At 34.9% G+C, this 14,861-nt stretch overlaps 1 protein-coding gene across 1 annotated transcript in view; it reads left to right on the top strand.

Moving 5' to 3' along the window:
• udt (protein undicht) overlaps positions 1-14,861 on the top strand; it is a 226,866-nt gene that overhangs the window by 100,120 nt on the left and 111,885 nt on the right. Inside the window, exon 10 of the mRNA XM_090411198.1 lies at positions 6,201-6,290. Coding sequence (XP_090267324.1) covers positions 6,201-6,290 — 90 coding nt within the window. The remainder of the gene's footprint in view (positions 1-6,200; positions 6,291-14,861) is intronic.

Below are 14,861 nucleotides of genomic sequence, written 5' to 3'. Positions count from 1 at the left end.
TCATTTTCCACTAGTTGGTGAAAGTGATCATGAAGTAATCACCTGTGTTGTGGCTAGTCATATGCAGACTTTTCTGAGGAAAGGATATATGTCGAATTATAAGGCTGGTGATTATGACAAGCTAGGTGACAGCTCGGAGCTATAATGTGGAACGGGGAATTGAGTGGTAAGGAAATAAATGCTGCATGGGAACTGACAAAGAAATACATAACAGCATCAATGTACGACTGTATTCCGAAGGCTAAAAAGTTGAATAAGATAGGTGTAAAATGGATGAATGTGGAGCTTAAACATGAAATCTGGAAAAAGAAGGTACTTTGGAGGAAGTACAAGATGAATAATGATAATAATCAGTCACATGAAGAGTATAAAGAACAAGCCAGGAGATGACTCAGTTAATAAGGAAAACAAAAGTAGAGTATGAGCAGAAATTGACAAATCAGGCAAAGAAAAACCCTGGAGAGTTTTTTAGATAGGTGGCAAGTAGAAGGAAAAATGATCATGGTAAGATAAAGTTAAAGGATGAAAGTGGTAGAATGGTAATTGCTGCAGAAGACATTGTTGAGGTATTCTTTGATCAATTTTGAGATTTGGTAAGCGATGATGGGATGCAAAGTATACACTTGGTGGGGAAACTTTAATGGAAGTAGAGGAGATGAGAGATCTAGGAGTGATGGTGGACAAAGACCTAAAATTCAGGGGCCACATTGCACAAGTTGTGAGGACATCACATCAGGTAATGGCAATGATATGGAGGACCCTGACATGCAGAAATAGAAGTTATGATTCCATTGTATAAGGCCTTGATCAGACCTCATGGATTATTGTGCTCAGATTTGGTCACCGGGTTTTCATGGTGATGAGGATATGTTTGAAAGGGTCCAGAAAAGATTCACGAAGGTAGTCAGTAGTCTTTGGAATGTGGAGTATGAGGACAGATTGAGAGAATGTAAGTTGCAGAGCCTCGTGAATAGGGGGAATATGATTGAGACATATAAGTTAGTCAGGGAGTGTTATCGGGTCGACATGGAAGAAATTTTTCATAGAATGTTAAAGGGGGGTTGGGAGTAGAACAAGGGACCATCACTGGAAACTGTATAAGGAGGGTGTGAACAGAGGAGTGAGAAGTAGGTTCTTTGCATGGAGGTTGGTTGGTGAGTGGAATGCATTGCCTGATGTGTTGTGGGCGTAGACACATTGAATCAGTTTAAGGCATGGTTGGATGAGCATTGTGTGCAATAGTGTGACCTCCCACAATGAGTCTTTGACTCCATTGAGGTCAAATGTTAATAATTGTTCAGACAGAGTAAAAAGTTTGGCCAAAATTTTGTGGATCACTTTCTTTTAGAAGTCACGGTATGACTTCATTCTCTCCTTTAACTTTTCTATTTTGCATAGTTTGGAAACTCCACATAACTTCTTCTGACAGAATTTCTGGCTTTTTCCTAGTTTCTTTTTCATTGGTTTTGTCATCCTGATATAGTATTGAGTAAAATTCTTCAATTATTTTTGCTGTAGCATATCCTTCTGGTCTGTCGTCAATTACTGTCTGGCTTTTTTGAGGCTGTGTTTGTCTTAATTTTATGAATATGCAATTCAGTTTTTGTATTTCTTCCTCAATAGGTTATCTGATTGTTTTGAATAGCTCAATCAATTTTGTTTAATAGGTTTCTGGTTTGGTTCTGTTACGTTGCCACTTCGCAGAATATTTGTTCTGAGCCTTGTATATGGCCTGTTAGCGTGCTTTCCTGTGACCTGGGATCTAAAGCTTCCTCGGATCATGGACTCTAACAAATTTCTTTGTTCTGCACCAGTTAGAGTCACCCCCTTTGATGTCGCGGGCCCTTCCTGAATCCAACGTTTATCTTACTTGACCCAAGTCTGGTAGAACGGTGTACAGATTCAGGGATTTTGCAGTCGTGCCCTCTCCTAGCCTTACTAAATTTATTTAGATACTCTTCCCCTTTTATCACAGTTCATGTGTTGGTGAGTGGCAATGTCATTCTCAAACACAATTCAGTGACCAGGATTTAACAAGAAACAATAAGTTTAATTTTAACAAGATTAGGACACATAGAACATAAATCATTCAATCAGTTAATTGTTATTTCAAACTTTAAACGCTCTACATGGTAATACATGACAATTTCAAACAGGACAAGATTGCTGTTTTCTAAGAATGCTATAGATATAAGCATATACTATTAATTATCTGAACATGGATCTCTGGAGAGGTCGCTAAAGTGACACATATATGCACGATGTGAGGATCGCATGACATGGGTCTTCGGACTACCAGTCCAAGGTCGCTATAAGTTCCAATACCGACAAATAGTCTCAGCTTCCTTTGCTAATGAAAGGTCCTAGCTGCTTCCCCCTTCAACATTTAACATATTTTAGATATAGCAAAGTTTTACATTACTATTTTGATGCAGCAAAAAGTTGCACTTCGTCGCCACGTGTGAGTCACGTGCAAACCCTGGTTGGACTTGACTCACTTTGTAGAGCAACTCCCTTTTGGATCATTGCACACTGGAACTTTGCTGTTGGTGGGAATTTTTCGCCATGCATCTCCAGGACTTATGAGCCCTTCTAGAAGGACATCGCGGTTGAGGTTCCACTTGGTCCCGAGCTTCTTTGTCGGTCTGCACTTAGAGGTTTTCGTCGGACTTCATCCGACCGTCCGCACTGGCACCCCTTTGTTCCACGGCCGATGCCTCCTGCCTTCCGTGCTTCGATCACATCCCCATCCTTTTTTTGTCTCTTCCTGCTTCACATTCCCTCTGCTCTCCTTTTTTTTTTTCCGACCACCAACTCCTATTTTACTGCAGCTTTCAGTCACGGTCGTTTCGATGACGTTGCACTTGAACACGTGAGAGAGCTCCTCCCAGAGAATTGTCCACATTTGTCTCTTTTCGTGAACCTTGCTTGTAAGGATGGATCACTAATGAGTTTGCCAAGGTTTACCTCAGGGCCCTTAGTCACCACCGAAGTATGCACTGTTTCACACAGCCTATTCTTGGGTTGGTCGTCAAATATGTCGCCTCATTACAAATTCATATATCCCTTTTCCTTGACATATCACATACAACATAACCTACAGTGTTTTCCCTCTTTGAGTAAACAGATATGCACTCATTTAATATTTACATGATACAATTTACCCCCTTCTTTTTATTTATAGTACAATTTGCACCAGCAGTGCAGGTAACTTTTGATTTAGGCTCTGTTCTTGTTGGATCCTGAATGAAAGTCTGTCTAGTAACGACAGGCCTCATTCATGATCCAACAGTTCATTTCTCTTCATTTCTTTATAAGCTATCTAGTTTCATCAAAAAAATTTTTTGTTTCTGTTTTGTGACATTGGCTATTTCAAGTGAGCATTGCAAAAGGTTCTGGGCAATACGAGGGTGGTCTGAAAATTCTCAGCCTAACAATTAAAAAACGAATTTATAATTTCAAAATTTTTATTTTTCAACATAATCTCCCTTAACCCTGTGGAGGTTGCGGCTGATTTGATACAAACAAATTGTTTAATATAAATATTCTTACACATGTAGTGTATAGCTTGGAGGTCATGAGTAGCTGTGCATGCATATATTACGAGTGATATCCCACACTGTTTATGCGGTCAGTTTTGGTTTAACACGTGCTATGTAAAGGTATGTGATATTTCATAGTAAATTGTATCTGAGAGATACTGCAACCTCTGATGTCAGTATAGTATTGGGGTTTAGTTTTTATTTTTATTTATTATTGAAAATGGCTGGAAAAAATATCGATTGGATGATCCATCAGATGTTGAAGAGATTCGGCGATTTTGTTACTTGAGTCCGATGACGGGAATGATAGTCAAATGTGAAAGTGATATTTGATAGTGAATTGTATCTGAGAGATACCGCAAACTCCGATGTCTGGGCAATACAATTGTTCAGTAATTTCTAGATTGTAACTGAAAATGAATAAACCATCACGTATTATAGTTGCAGTGTTTTTCTTAAAGTTTTATTGCATTTTAGCACACTAGTAATGAATGTATCTCTCAGATACACGCAACATACACTGCAATTTTTTCTATTACGACTTCCTCAGGGTTAAGAATAATACATTTATTCCAGTGATGCTTTACCTTTATTATCCCATCCCTGTAGTGGTTCTCAGTAAGATCTGCAAAATACCACTCTACAGCTGCAATCACCTCTTGATTCGAAGAAAAACACTGACCAGCGAGGAAGAGTTTTAGGAAGAGACATAAGTCAGAGAGAACCAAATCTGGGGAATAGGGTGGATGTTCCAACAATTCATAGTGCAGATCCCTTAATTTTCCCATTGCCAAAATAACTTTGTTAGCAGGTGCATTGTCCCGATGAAAGGTGATTTTTTTCTTCTGCAAACCGGAGTCTTTTCTCACGAATTTTTTTGTCTAGTCTGGTTAAAAGATCAGAATAATATTCCCTGGTTATTGTTTAAACAATAACCAAAATGCCTTTAGCATCCCAAAACGCCGATGCCATGACCTTTCCTGCTGATGAAACTGACTTTGACTTCTTTGGTGCTGAACAGCTGGTTTTTGTCCACTGTTTTGATTGCTGTTTGGATTCTGGTGTGTAACGGTGAATCCAAGTCTCATCCATAGTAATAAATCAACACAAAATCAGTTTTATTCTTGTTAAAAGGCTCCACGCACTGTTCAGAGATGTTCATGTTATTACTTTCTGATAGATCAGCATTGCCATCTGTATTAAAATTTATAAACTTGTTTAATTAGAGTTGGAATTTTCTTTTTTAATGTTAAGTTGTGGACATTGTTACTGGGACATTATTATACTGGGGAAAAATACTCACTGTCTTTCCTCAGACACATTTCTGCTGCACTGTGTCTAACATCAACCTCAAATCTCATGCTACATGATTCACACTACTTCTTAGGTCATTCGTCCCAACCATTACTATCATCTCCTCCACACTTTCACCCCTCTTTACTGCCATTGCCACACTCTTTATTATTCCACCAGGCAAGCACTACTCTGCACACACTGAATCATCCAATCTCCATACTCGATATACTCTGAATAGATTAATTCGTCCTTTTCTCACTGGCATCCCTGACTCTTACGGCTTGCCATCTTTCTCTTCCACTCTTCTCCCTCCCTCTCACCTCTCTATCCCTTGCTTCCACAGTCTCTCATCTTTCTGCAATTTCCTGTCTTCCTCTGTCTATCCCATTCTTTCACCTTCCTCTGTCTTTTACTCTCTGATGCTGTTCTCTTACACCTACTCTCGTTTCTCTCACACTAGCCAATCTCTCTATCTTCCCAAGATCTTCATTCACCCTAATCAATTCAGTCTCCATTCCTGCCATCTCCTTTCTGAGCAATTCTATTTCTCTCTCCACACATTTTGCTTTCAAATGTCATACACACACAATCATGGCCCTCAGACAAGCCATCTCCACTTGCTAAACTACCCAAGGCTAAATCTGTATTTAGGTCTTTAACATTCTCTCCATCCTCCAACACACTACAGGCATCCACAAACTGAAAATCACCCATTTCCAAAGCACTATCTCTGCCCCAGCTTAAATCCTGAGATCAAGACACTTATGTCTCTCAGTGCTTGCATTTCACCCACACATACACATTCCCATCTCGCATCTGCTACATTCTTAAATAATACCCATACATGCCAATGCATAACAAGCTACAAAATCTTCAAACCTACAAATCTTCTAAGAAATGTTATATAAATTTAAAAACTAATCTTATCATATGGATATGTAACATGAGTAGAGCATTACAGATTAAAAATATAACAGTAGTAGAAAAAGAGATTTAAAAAAAAAAAGAGAGAAAAATCAGTTGCCTGAGATGATAATGTGCAGGCAATGAAGAATTTTGAAGCGTAGTATGATTAGCTTTGTTACTGACCTTATAGAGGCAATGGTAATAATAACAATAATGTGTATGCTGTTATGTGATTGTAGATTGTAAACTTATAGTACATGAGTCATGTGGGTGGGCTGAGCAATTTTACCTTTGCTGGAATACCAAGGCAAGTGTTAATTAGACTACCAAGCCATAACTCTGATTATTATTATTTTTATATGTTGCTTAAACAAATGTATTGAAATTTGATTTTATATTTGTTTTCGCCTCAAAAATGAATATTTTGAATTACTGCATTTTTTTTTTAAATTGCAGGAAAAGCAATGATTATGAGTGATTTTTCTACTGTATGTTCTTGGACAATGTTTCCTGATAAAGATGACTGGCGTTATGATCTGTTAATAAGTAAGCATTTACAATATGCTGTTTACACTGTGCAATGCATATATATATATACACACACACACACACGGAACTCTGTTTTTTGTAATAGAATTCTTATTAATAAATTTTGATTGGAATAAAATTCATCACTCATTTATATTAATGTTTTGATGATTAGAGATTTATTGCTCTAGCAAATTATATAGCATGAATGAGCCCAAAATAGAATGAAAAAAAGCTAACTGTTAATTATTAAGAATAATGATTAATGTATTCTTCATTTTGCATATTTTATTGAAGAATTATTCAGTAAATGACAATCTTCAAAATTACATTTCTAAAGGCTATATTCTTGGGAATAAAAATTGCTCGGCTATTCAGAGAACAGTGACCGATGTTGTCATTATATAGCTTTCATGGTTTGAAAAATAAATTTAATTTATTCTATAAGTAAATATCAGAGCATATAATATCTGGGTGGGAGGAGTAACAAAGAAGTCCACAGACATTCTGTGGAATGCAAATTCTGTTAAATGTGAAATTACAGATGCATTGCAGATTTCTGAAATTGCTCTTTATGAATTGTTCATTTTTTAAAATGTATGGATATGCATTAAAAAAAGATATATTTTGCTGGCTGAAGTAGGAAACCTGTGAGCTCTCCTAACTTCATCCAAATTAGTAGAAACTGCAGTTGTTTGTCATGAACATGTAAACTGATTTAAATTTCATGAGTTGGAACAATGGACTTGTAGAACATGCCATCGCTTCCAGACAGAATTCTTTGGAAGAAAACTCAAGTCCTGTAGCAAAGCAATTGTTGGATTCTGATAATATAGAGATTTAAGTAATTATTATTTGCTTCAGAATTCAACATGATCTTCCATCACAAAGGCTAGACTTGTAAATATTAATTAATGTAAACAACTTATTTTACAATTTAATATTTATATAACTACCTTTAATTTTATCTAATATTTAATTAATTAATCAAAGATATGTATTAATAATGAAAAGACTGTATTAAATATTATTAAGCTATTTTATTTATTACTATATTAATATTATAAGAACTTGTATTTGATAATTTAACTGTACATTAATTGAAATGTAAATATTCTCTATTTATTCCTATTTGTAGAAGTTTAACGTTATGCAATAGCTCAGTTTTATTATGTTTTGTTTTGTTGTCATGGAGATGTATGTAAGTGAGCGAGCGCGAGTTTGGAACAGTGCGTGAGGAGAATGTTGAAAATTTATTAAAAAGAGTTTTAGTTAAAGAGATCACGTGAACAATTTAGGTGGGAAGAACGGATATATAAGCGAGGAACACTGAAAATATTGAGAGAAGGTAAGAAAGGAGATAGATAGGAACAATAGAGAGAGAGAGAGAATTGGCATGCGGTTGGAATCGGAGTATTCAGCATTCGGGGAATCAGAGTGCGATATTAGAGAGTCGGCAAGTCACTCAAGCAGCTAATTTAAGTCTACTAGTCGAGAAGCAGTTGGCTAATAAGTTGTAGAATAACAATTATAGCTACGGAAAACAGCTGAGAGACTATTAAATAGACTAGCGATACTTGAGTTGAGATTTAATTTCAGCGCCGACCTTTCAAGGACATACAGAACCTTGAAGCAAAGCACGAAGTTACTAGAGAATAGTAGAGGCTGTAAAGTTGAAGTTTACCGTTAGCTGTGTTTATAATTGTAGTGCCTAAAGAATGAATTGAATGCCGGAGGAATGAACAACTGTGCATAAAAACCTCAAGTTAAGGAATTATTCTGTTACCTTAATTCATGAGTGATCAGTAGTGCTTCATGCAAGAATGTCTGATTATGTGTATTGTGACCGTGAATTAATTCAGTTAATGCTTAGAAGATTTATTTTAATGAGTGCCATTTATTGTTAAAAGTGTTTACGGTTATAAAAAGTGTTTGTGTGTAAGTTGATGAAGAAAGAAGATTATTGGTAAGATTATTCCAACCATTAATATTCCTATACAAAGAAGTGTGCAAGTTTTATCCTAGAATTTCCCTATACTAACAGTAACTATTGCGGAGAATTAGCTGAAGTATAAAATTAAAGATGTTTGTTTGTGAATAGGTATTACTGCAATTTTTATTGTATTTTGGAACTTAAGGAACTGTGAGAAGACTGTATTATAGTGATAACAGATTTACCTTTGAGTCTGTATGATTGAACTTATCAGAGAAGCTAAAATGTTTGTGATATCTTAATTGCTGATTTGAACTTAAGTGTAAAATTTGTGATTCTAAAATTAAATGTTTGTTTTTATTAATCAAGGTTGTATTTTGCCTGAATCTCTTACTGCACCGTTCATAAAATATTCGCACTAAAGCGGGTAAATTCATCATCATCATCATCATCATACGTATCAAGGATTTAGGCCTAGTATGGCCTGTTCCAGCCTTAGAAGTCATCGTTGAATCGTTTAAGAGGACGTCCTGGTTTTCTTTTTCCTAATGGCTTGTACTTTAAGGCTTGTTTTGGTAATCTTTCTGTTTTCATTCTTTGAACGTGTTCCATCCATCTATGTTTATATTTTTTAATTTTTTCAATTACTGGTTCTTGGTTTAATTCTTTCATAATATCTTCGTTTCTTTTGTGATCAAATAGGGTATACTTTGCAGTTTTTCTCATAAACTTCATTTCTGCTGTTGTTAATCTTTGTTTGTCTTTTTGTTTTATTGTCCAGATTTCGCTTCCATACATTAAGACCGGTAGGGCTAATGTATTGTATACTTTTAATCTGGTTTGTTTTTGAACTAGGTTTGGTTTAAATATAGAGTTAATTACTCCTGTTATTTTTAAATATTTTGCAATTTTTATGTTTATATCTTTTTCATTTTCATAAGTGATCATACATCCTAGGTAGTTAAATGAATTCACCTGTTCTAAGATCTTGTTATCTAATACTATTTTAGTTCTTGCTGGATCTTGTCCTTTAAAGGCCATAGTTTTTGATTTTTCCGTTGATATTATCATACCATAATCTTTGGATATCTCATTTAGATTTAAAATAGCTTTCTGTAAGTTATCTTCAGAATTTGTAATTATTATTTGGTCGTCTGCAAAGAGGAGAGTGTTTAAGTTAACTGTAGGTGAAAGTTTAATTCCTTGATGTAAATTTTTACTCCATTTTATTATTATTTCATTTAAGTAGATATTAAAAAGAGTTGCTGAGAGGGGACATCCCTGTCGGACCTCTTGGTTTATCTCTCTTGTATATGATAGCTCATGATTTAATCTTATTTGTATTTGATTATTTTCATATATACTTGTGACAGCTTTTAGGATATTATTTGGTATTTGTCTTTCTTTTAATATGTTAAATAATATGTTTCTTTTAACTTTGTCAAATGCTTTTTCAAAGTCAATAAATGCAATATGTGTTTCTAAATTATATTCTCTTCTTTTCTCTATTATTAATTTTAGGCAGAAGGCTGGGTCTATACATGATCGTCCTTTTCTAAATCCATTTTGTACCTCTAGAATAAAGTTTTCGGAATATTTCATTAGTTTGTTATTTAAGATTCTGCTGTATATTTTGTAACATGAATTTAGTATACTGATACCTCTATAGTTTTAAGGTCATCTCTATTACCTTTCTTAAAGATAGGAATCACAATTGCTTTTTTCCATTCTATTGGGGGGATACCAGTTGAGTAAATTTTATTTAAAAATAATAAGAGTCTTCCTTTGAATCTTGTTCCTGCGTATTTATATAGTTCTGAACCTAGCTTATCTTCTCCAGGTGATTTTCCGTTTCTTGTTTCTTTCAGGCTGATTTCTAATTCTTCTTCAGTTATTTCCTTTTCATTTTCGTTAATTGTTTGCCAGTTGTCTTTTTTAAAATATTTGTCTGTCCACAGTTCTGTGTAGTAATTTAGAAATTCTTCTAATTTCAATTCAGTGTTTAATTTCATGTTTTCTTTGGTATTTGCATTTAGGTGTTTCAAAATCTTATATACATTGGGTCTTATTTTATATAAATCATGTTCTAAATTAGAAACAAATTTATTCCATGATTCTCTATGTCTTTTTCTGACTTCTCTTTTAGCTATGTCTCTTATTCTTTTATATTCTATATCATCTTCTAATCTTTTACTGCTTAACCATTTGTGATAGGCTTCTTTTTTCTTTTTGATTATTTCTTTGATTGTATCATCCCAGATCTTCAGTTTTTTTCTTTTATTGAATTTTTTGGTCTTTCCTAAGCTTTCATTTGCTGCTGCATTTAGTATCGTTTTTTATATTAAGCCATTCTGTTTCTTCATTTTGTTTTATTTTATCTAGATACTGGTTAATTCTTTGTTCATATAGCCATTATACATTTGTGTCATTCAATAGTCTAGTTTTATAAACAAATGTTTCAATTTTTCTTTCTGTTCTTGTTACTTGTAGCCATTTAGGTGGTAATCTTAATTTTATTTTAACAAGGAAGTGGTCACTGCTTATTTCATATCCTCTGTGAACTCTAACATCTAGTGAAAATTTTGATGTCTTTTCATTTAATATGAAGTAATCTAATATTGATTTCCATCCTCTTGCTGCCCAAGTATATTTATGTATGTCTTTATGTTTATAGAAGGAATTCATTATTTTTAGGTTATTATAAACTACAAAGTCAATCAATTTTTTACCATTTCTGGTTAGTGTGTGTTCTCCATGTATTCCTATATTATTATTAATTTTCGTGTTTCCAATTCTTGCATTTAAGTCTCCTGCTAAAATTATGTAATCATTTTTATTTATTTTATTATATATGTTTTGTAGCTGATTATAAAAATCAATATTATCCTGTTCTCTTCCTTCTTCTGGGGCATATAAACCAATTATTGTTAAATAGCTTCTATCTATTTTTATTCTAGCTTCTATTATTCTTTCATTCCATGCGGGTAAATTAAGTAAGTTAAATATACTCGGCCAGTATATATAATAACAACATATAAAGGAAAGGTAGTTGAGAGTTGGTTTATCTTCAATTCTTGAACTTATTCAGATATAAAGTGGCGCAGTTTTTAAATATAAATTTTCTTTATATTTGAATTAGAAATCAACTTACAACTTATCAATTAGTTAAGAACATCGTGATAGTAATCATGTCGGATCCAAAGTATAGATTGAGAAGAAGTAGAATCCAACACAATCAAGCATGTTTCTAGCCACCCCCTGGAATAAATAAGTATAAGTGCAGGCATGATTTTGAAGAGCTGAGTGCTTCCCAGGTTTCAAATCTGAATTGGCAGGTAAAGACATTATGTAAGGGTAACTGTGAGCCCAAAGGATGTCGAAATGCATGGACACAAATGCTCCACGTATCAGAAATAAAGGAGAGGAGTCCTTGGCATTGGTCAGCTGAACTTGGCCAAAAATTATTGGCATCAGTGAGACCTGGTTGTCAGAGAATGACATAGTTACAGGGATGGACCATAATGGATATTGTATTTTCACAGAAGTAAGAAGAAATAGGGCAGGAGGAAGGGTGTTATTAATGATAGCTGAAGAACTGCAATCAAAAATAGAAGTTAAGGAAGATTGTAGATCTGATGGAAGTGGTTTTTGAGGCTGTCTGGTGTGAGATAGAGGACAATAGGACAAAATATATTGGTGGCTGCTGTTTTAGACCCGGGGGTCCAAAAGAAAACTGCTGATGCATGTCATGGATGACATGCATCAGCAGAGTAGCACAAAGAGTGCAAGCTGAGCAGTTATCATAGGTAACTTCAACTAGGATGAGGCTGATTGGAAGGCAGAAAGGGCACATGGCAAAATGGAATATTTACAGTTACTAATTAATAAGGGTTAATTACCCAAAACAGCACATGATGGAAGGGACCAGGGGTTTGAGAGTGTTGGATCTGGTAATAGCATCAATGGCCCAATATCGGTAGATCTCAGATTCGATATAGTCAAGAAAATTTTAAGAAAGACTTTAGATGTTTTAAGTGTAACAGGACGGGGCACATCGCGAGATACTGTTATTCTAATAGACCTTCATGGGAGAATAACAAAGAATCAAATTTAGGGCATGTGAAAGGTAGTAATAAAAATAGGATTAAAGATCGTAAGAATGTAAGAGAGTCAAAATTAAAGGTTAAAGGCATAATAGAAGGGTCATAATGCAATGTACTCTTAGACACCGGGTGCCAAGTCTCAGTGATTTCTGGAAAGTACTTCAAAAAAATAAGATCGTGCATATGGCGGGGAATTCGACATCTCCATGAACCTATCAGTTTAGCAGGAGTTACATCATCCCCAGTGTATATAGAAAAGAAGGTTAGGTTAAAATTATATCTGCCTGAATTTAATATGTGGATTTGGCATGAATTGCTGGTGCTCCCTAAGACATCACTTACAAGATTTCAGGTAGTTCTAGGAACTGACTTCCTAGAGAAGTATAAGTTCTCTTGCAATCTATCCAGGAATGAGATTAGTCTAATGGGAAGGACGAGGCTTGGTAGAGAGAATCTCGGAAACAAAAAATTAAATAGGAGTGAAAGATCATGTAATGAAAGAATGCAAGGAGAGGGTAATCTAATACAGAAAAAAGAAGGACATAAGATTGTGCAAAATAATCAGAGTGAGTCTCAAATTATGCTAATGGCAGAGGTGAAATATATAAATGACACAAGACAAAATTTGAGTGATAGAATAGAAATTGATCAAGATAAAACTGAAGAAAATTTGGGGCAGAGGGATCCAAACCCATCGGAGCTTAATTTACATATAACGAATCTAGAAGTTTCTGTACCAGATGAAGGAAGAGATAAACCTCCCCCTGAGAACATACGGGAATAGGCATGAGAGAACAAACAAACAAAAAAAATTTTGTTTATTTTCTTAAAATTAAAAAAAAAAATTTTTTTTCGTGAGGGAGGATGCCTTTGTTATTATGTCGGAAGACATAACAATTTTATTGTTTAAAATAAGAAATTAATAATCTACCAGAGGTGAACGTTTTTATGTATAAATTTGTAATATAGTATTGTATAATCTTAATTTAGTATTGTGAAATTTCAGTGTACAAAATATAAAATAGTTACTTAGTCGGAAATTTTGTTTGTGAACATCTAATCAACTTTGTTAGAAAGGAAATCAAAATGATATACCAGATGTGTACGGCCAACTTCAGTAAGTCTGTTGTGAAGAACTGTGCTTTCCCCCCCTTCACTTTATGGAAAGTTACGAGAGTTTAGTTAGGTTGCCGCGAGTGGCGCCATATGCTGGGAGAGGTGCAAGGAGAGTATCACGCATGCGCATTCAACGACAGCAGAAAACGATGGTAGTTTAAAAGTGAGTACATCGCTATGTTCAAGGCTTTTTTCTCGGAGAGGTTTTCCTGCTGCTGTTCACCCATGCGATGGATCGTCTGACTGGTAGGAAGGAAGCTTCCACGTAGTCCCCTTCGTTAGTGGAAAGTGTAATCTTATGACAAAGGAAACTACCAGTCGGAGGTAAAGAAAGCCCCGCAGACCTAATGGTGGAAAACAAGAATGAGGAGTTCTAGTTGAAATATCAGAAGGAAAGTCAAGGTATTAGTCTGATGAAATAATTCTGAAGTGGCCCAGAGAATTAATGCAGTGAATCGGTAAGGCGAACTTTGTATTTCCTATTTAGTGAATTTATAGTGAGGATCTGAAGTGTGTGGAGAAAGACGATCCTAGAACTGTGGCCGAATACAAAGCAAAAGAGTATGACAAATTTTCGTGTTAAGTATGTGTAAGAGAATTATTTATGTTACTCAGATCTTGGAAAAGAGATAGAAATGTTAAATTGGATAGGACTATTAAGGAAAGTTTTGATTGAGTTCTAGTATTTAAGAGAGAGAGAAAACTAAGTAACTGATCTTTAACCATGGTAGTCTGTGATATAAACTTTAAAGTATTGTATTACTGTGATATATAATTTAGATTTGGCATTCTTAGACATGAATTTTCAAGCGTTTTATTTAAATATGTGTACAAGAGTGAGATAATATATATGTGTATTCTGATTGAAAGATTGACTAAGTTTACATAAATGACTTGTATGATTCATTCAGTGAAATTAAATTGTTTTGTTTAATACAATGAAGTTAGTTTTCCTTATGTATAGAGCTACTGCACCTGTTCATAAAAGTTAAACGAACCTAGTAAAAGCGGGAAACATTTAAGGATCAGGTCACGATTTGCAAGGTACAAAAATTTTATTGAGAAGAGTGAATGCTGACTGGCTTCTAACTCCCTGGTTTTAATTTCAATTTATCCTAGGACTCAAAGTGGTGCAGCTCAAACAAATAAATTTCTTTGAGTTAAAAAAGGGGAGATAGAACCAGAGCTGAGACAAAGAAGTTGGCATCCACCATGAGCAATTCTTTGTCTCACAAGACCTCAGTTTCATTCTTGTCAAAGGTACGGCCATAAGGGTTAGTGAGAATTAAGAATAGATAATTTTAAGGGAAAGTCGACACGACAGCTGATGCATGTCATCCATGACATGCATCAGCAGAGTAGCACAAAGAGTGCAAGCTGAGCAGTTATCATAGGTAACTTCAACTAAGATGAGGCTGATTGGAAGGAGGAAAGGGC

Source organism: Typopeltis vanoorti, chromosome 21 (genome assembly GCF_054136105.1).
Source record: "Typopeltis vanoorti isolate ZY-2024b chromosome 21, IOZ_Tvanoo_1.0, whole genome shotgun sequence".
Taxonomy (NCBI): Eukaryota; Metazoa; Arthropoda; class Arachnida; order Uropygi; family Thelyphonidae; genus Typopeltis; species Typopeltis vanoorti.
This window is presented reverse-complemented; position numbering and strand designations above follow the sequence as displayed.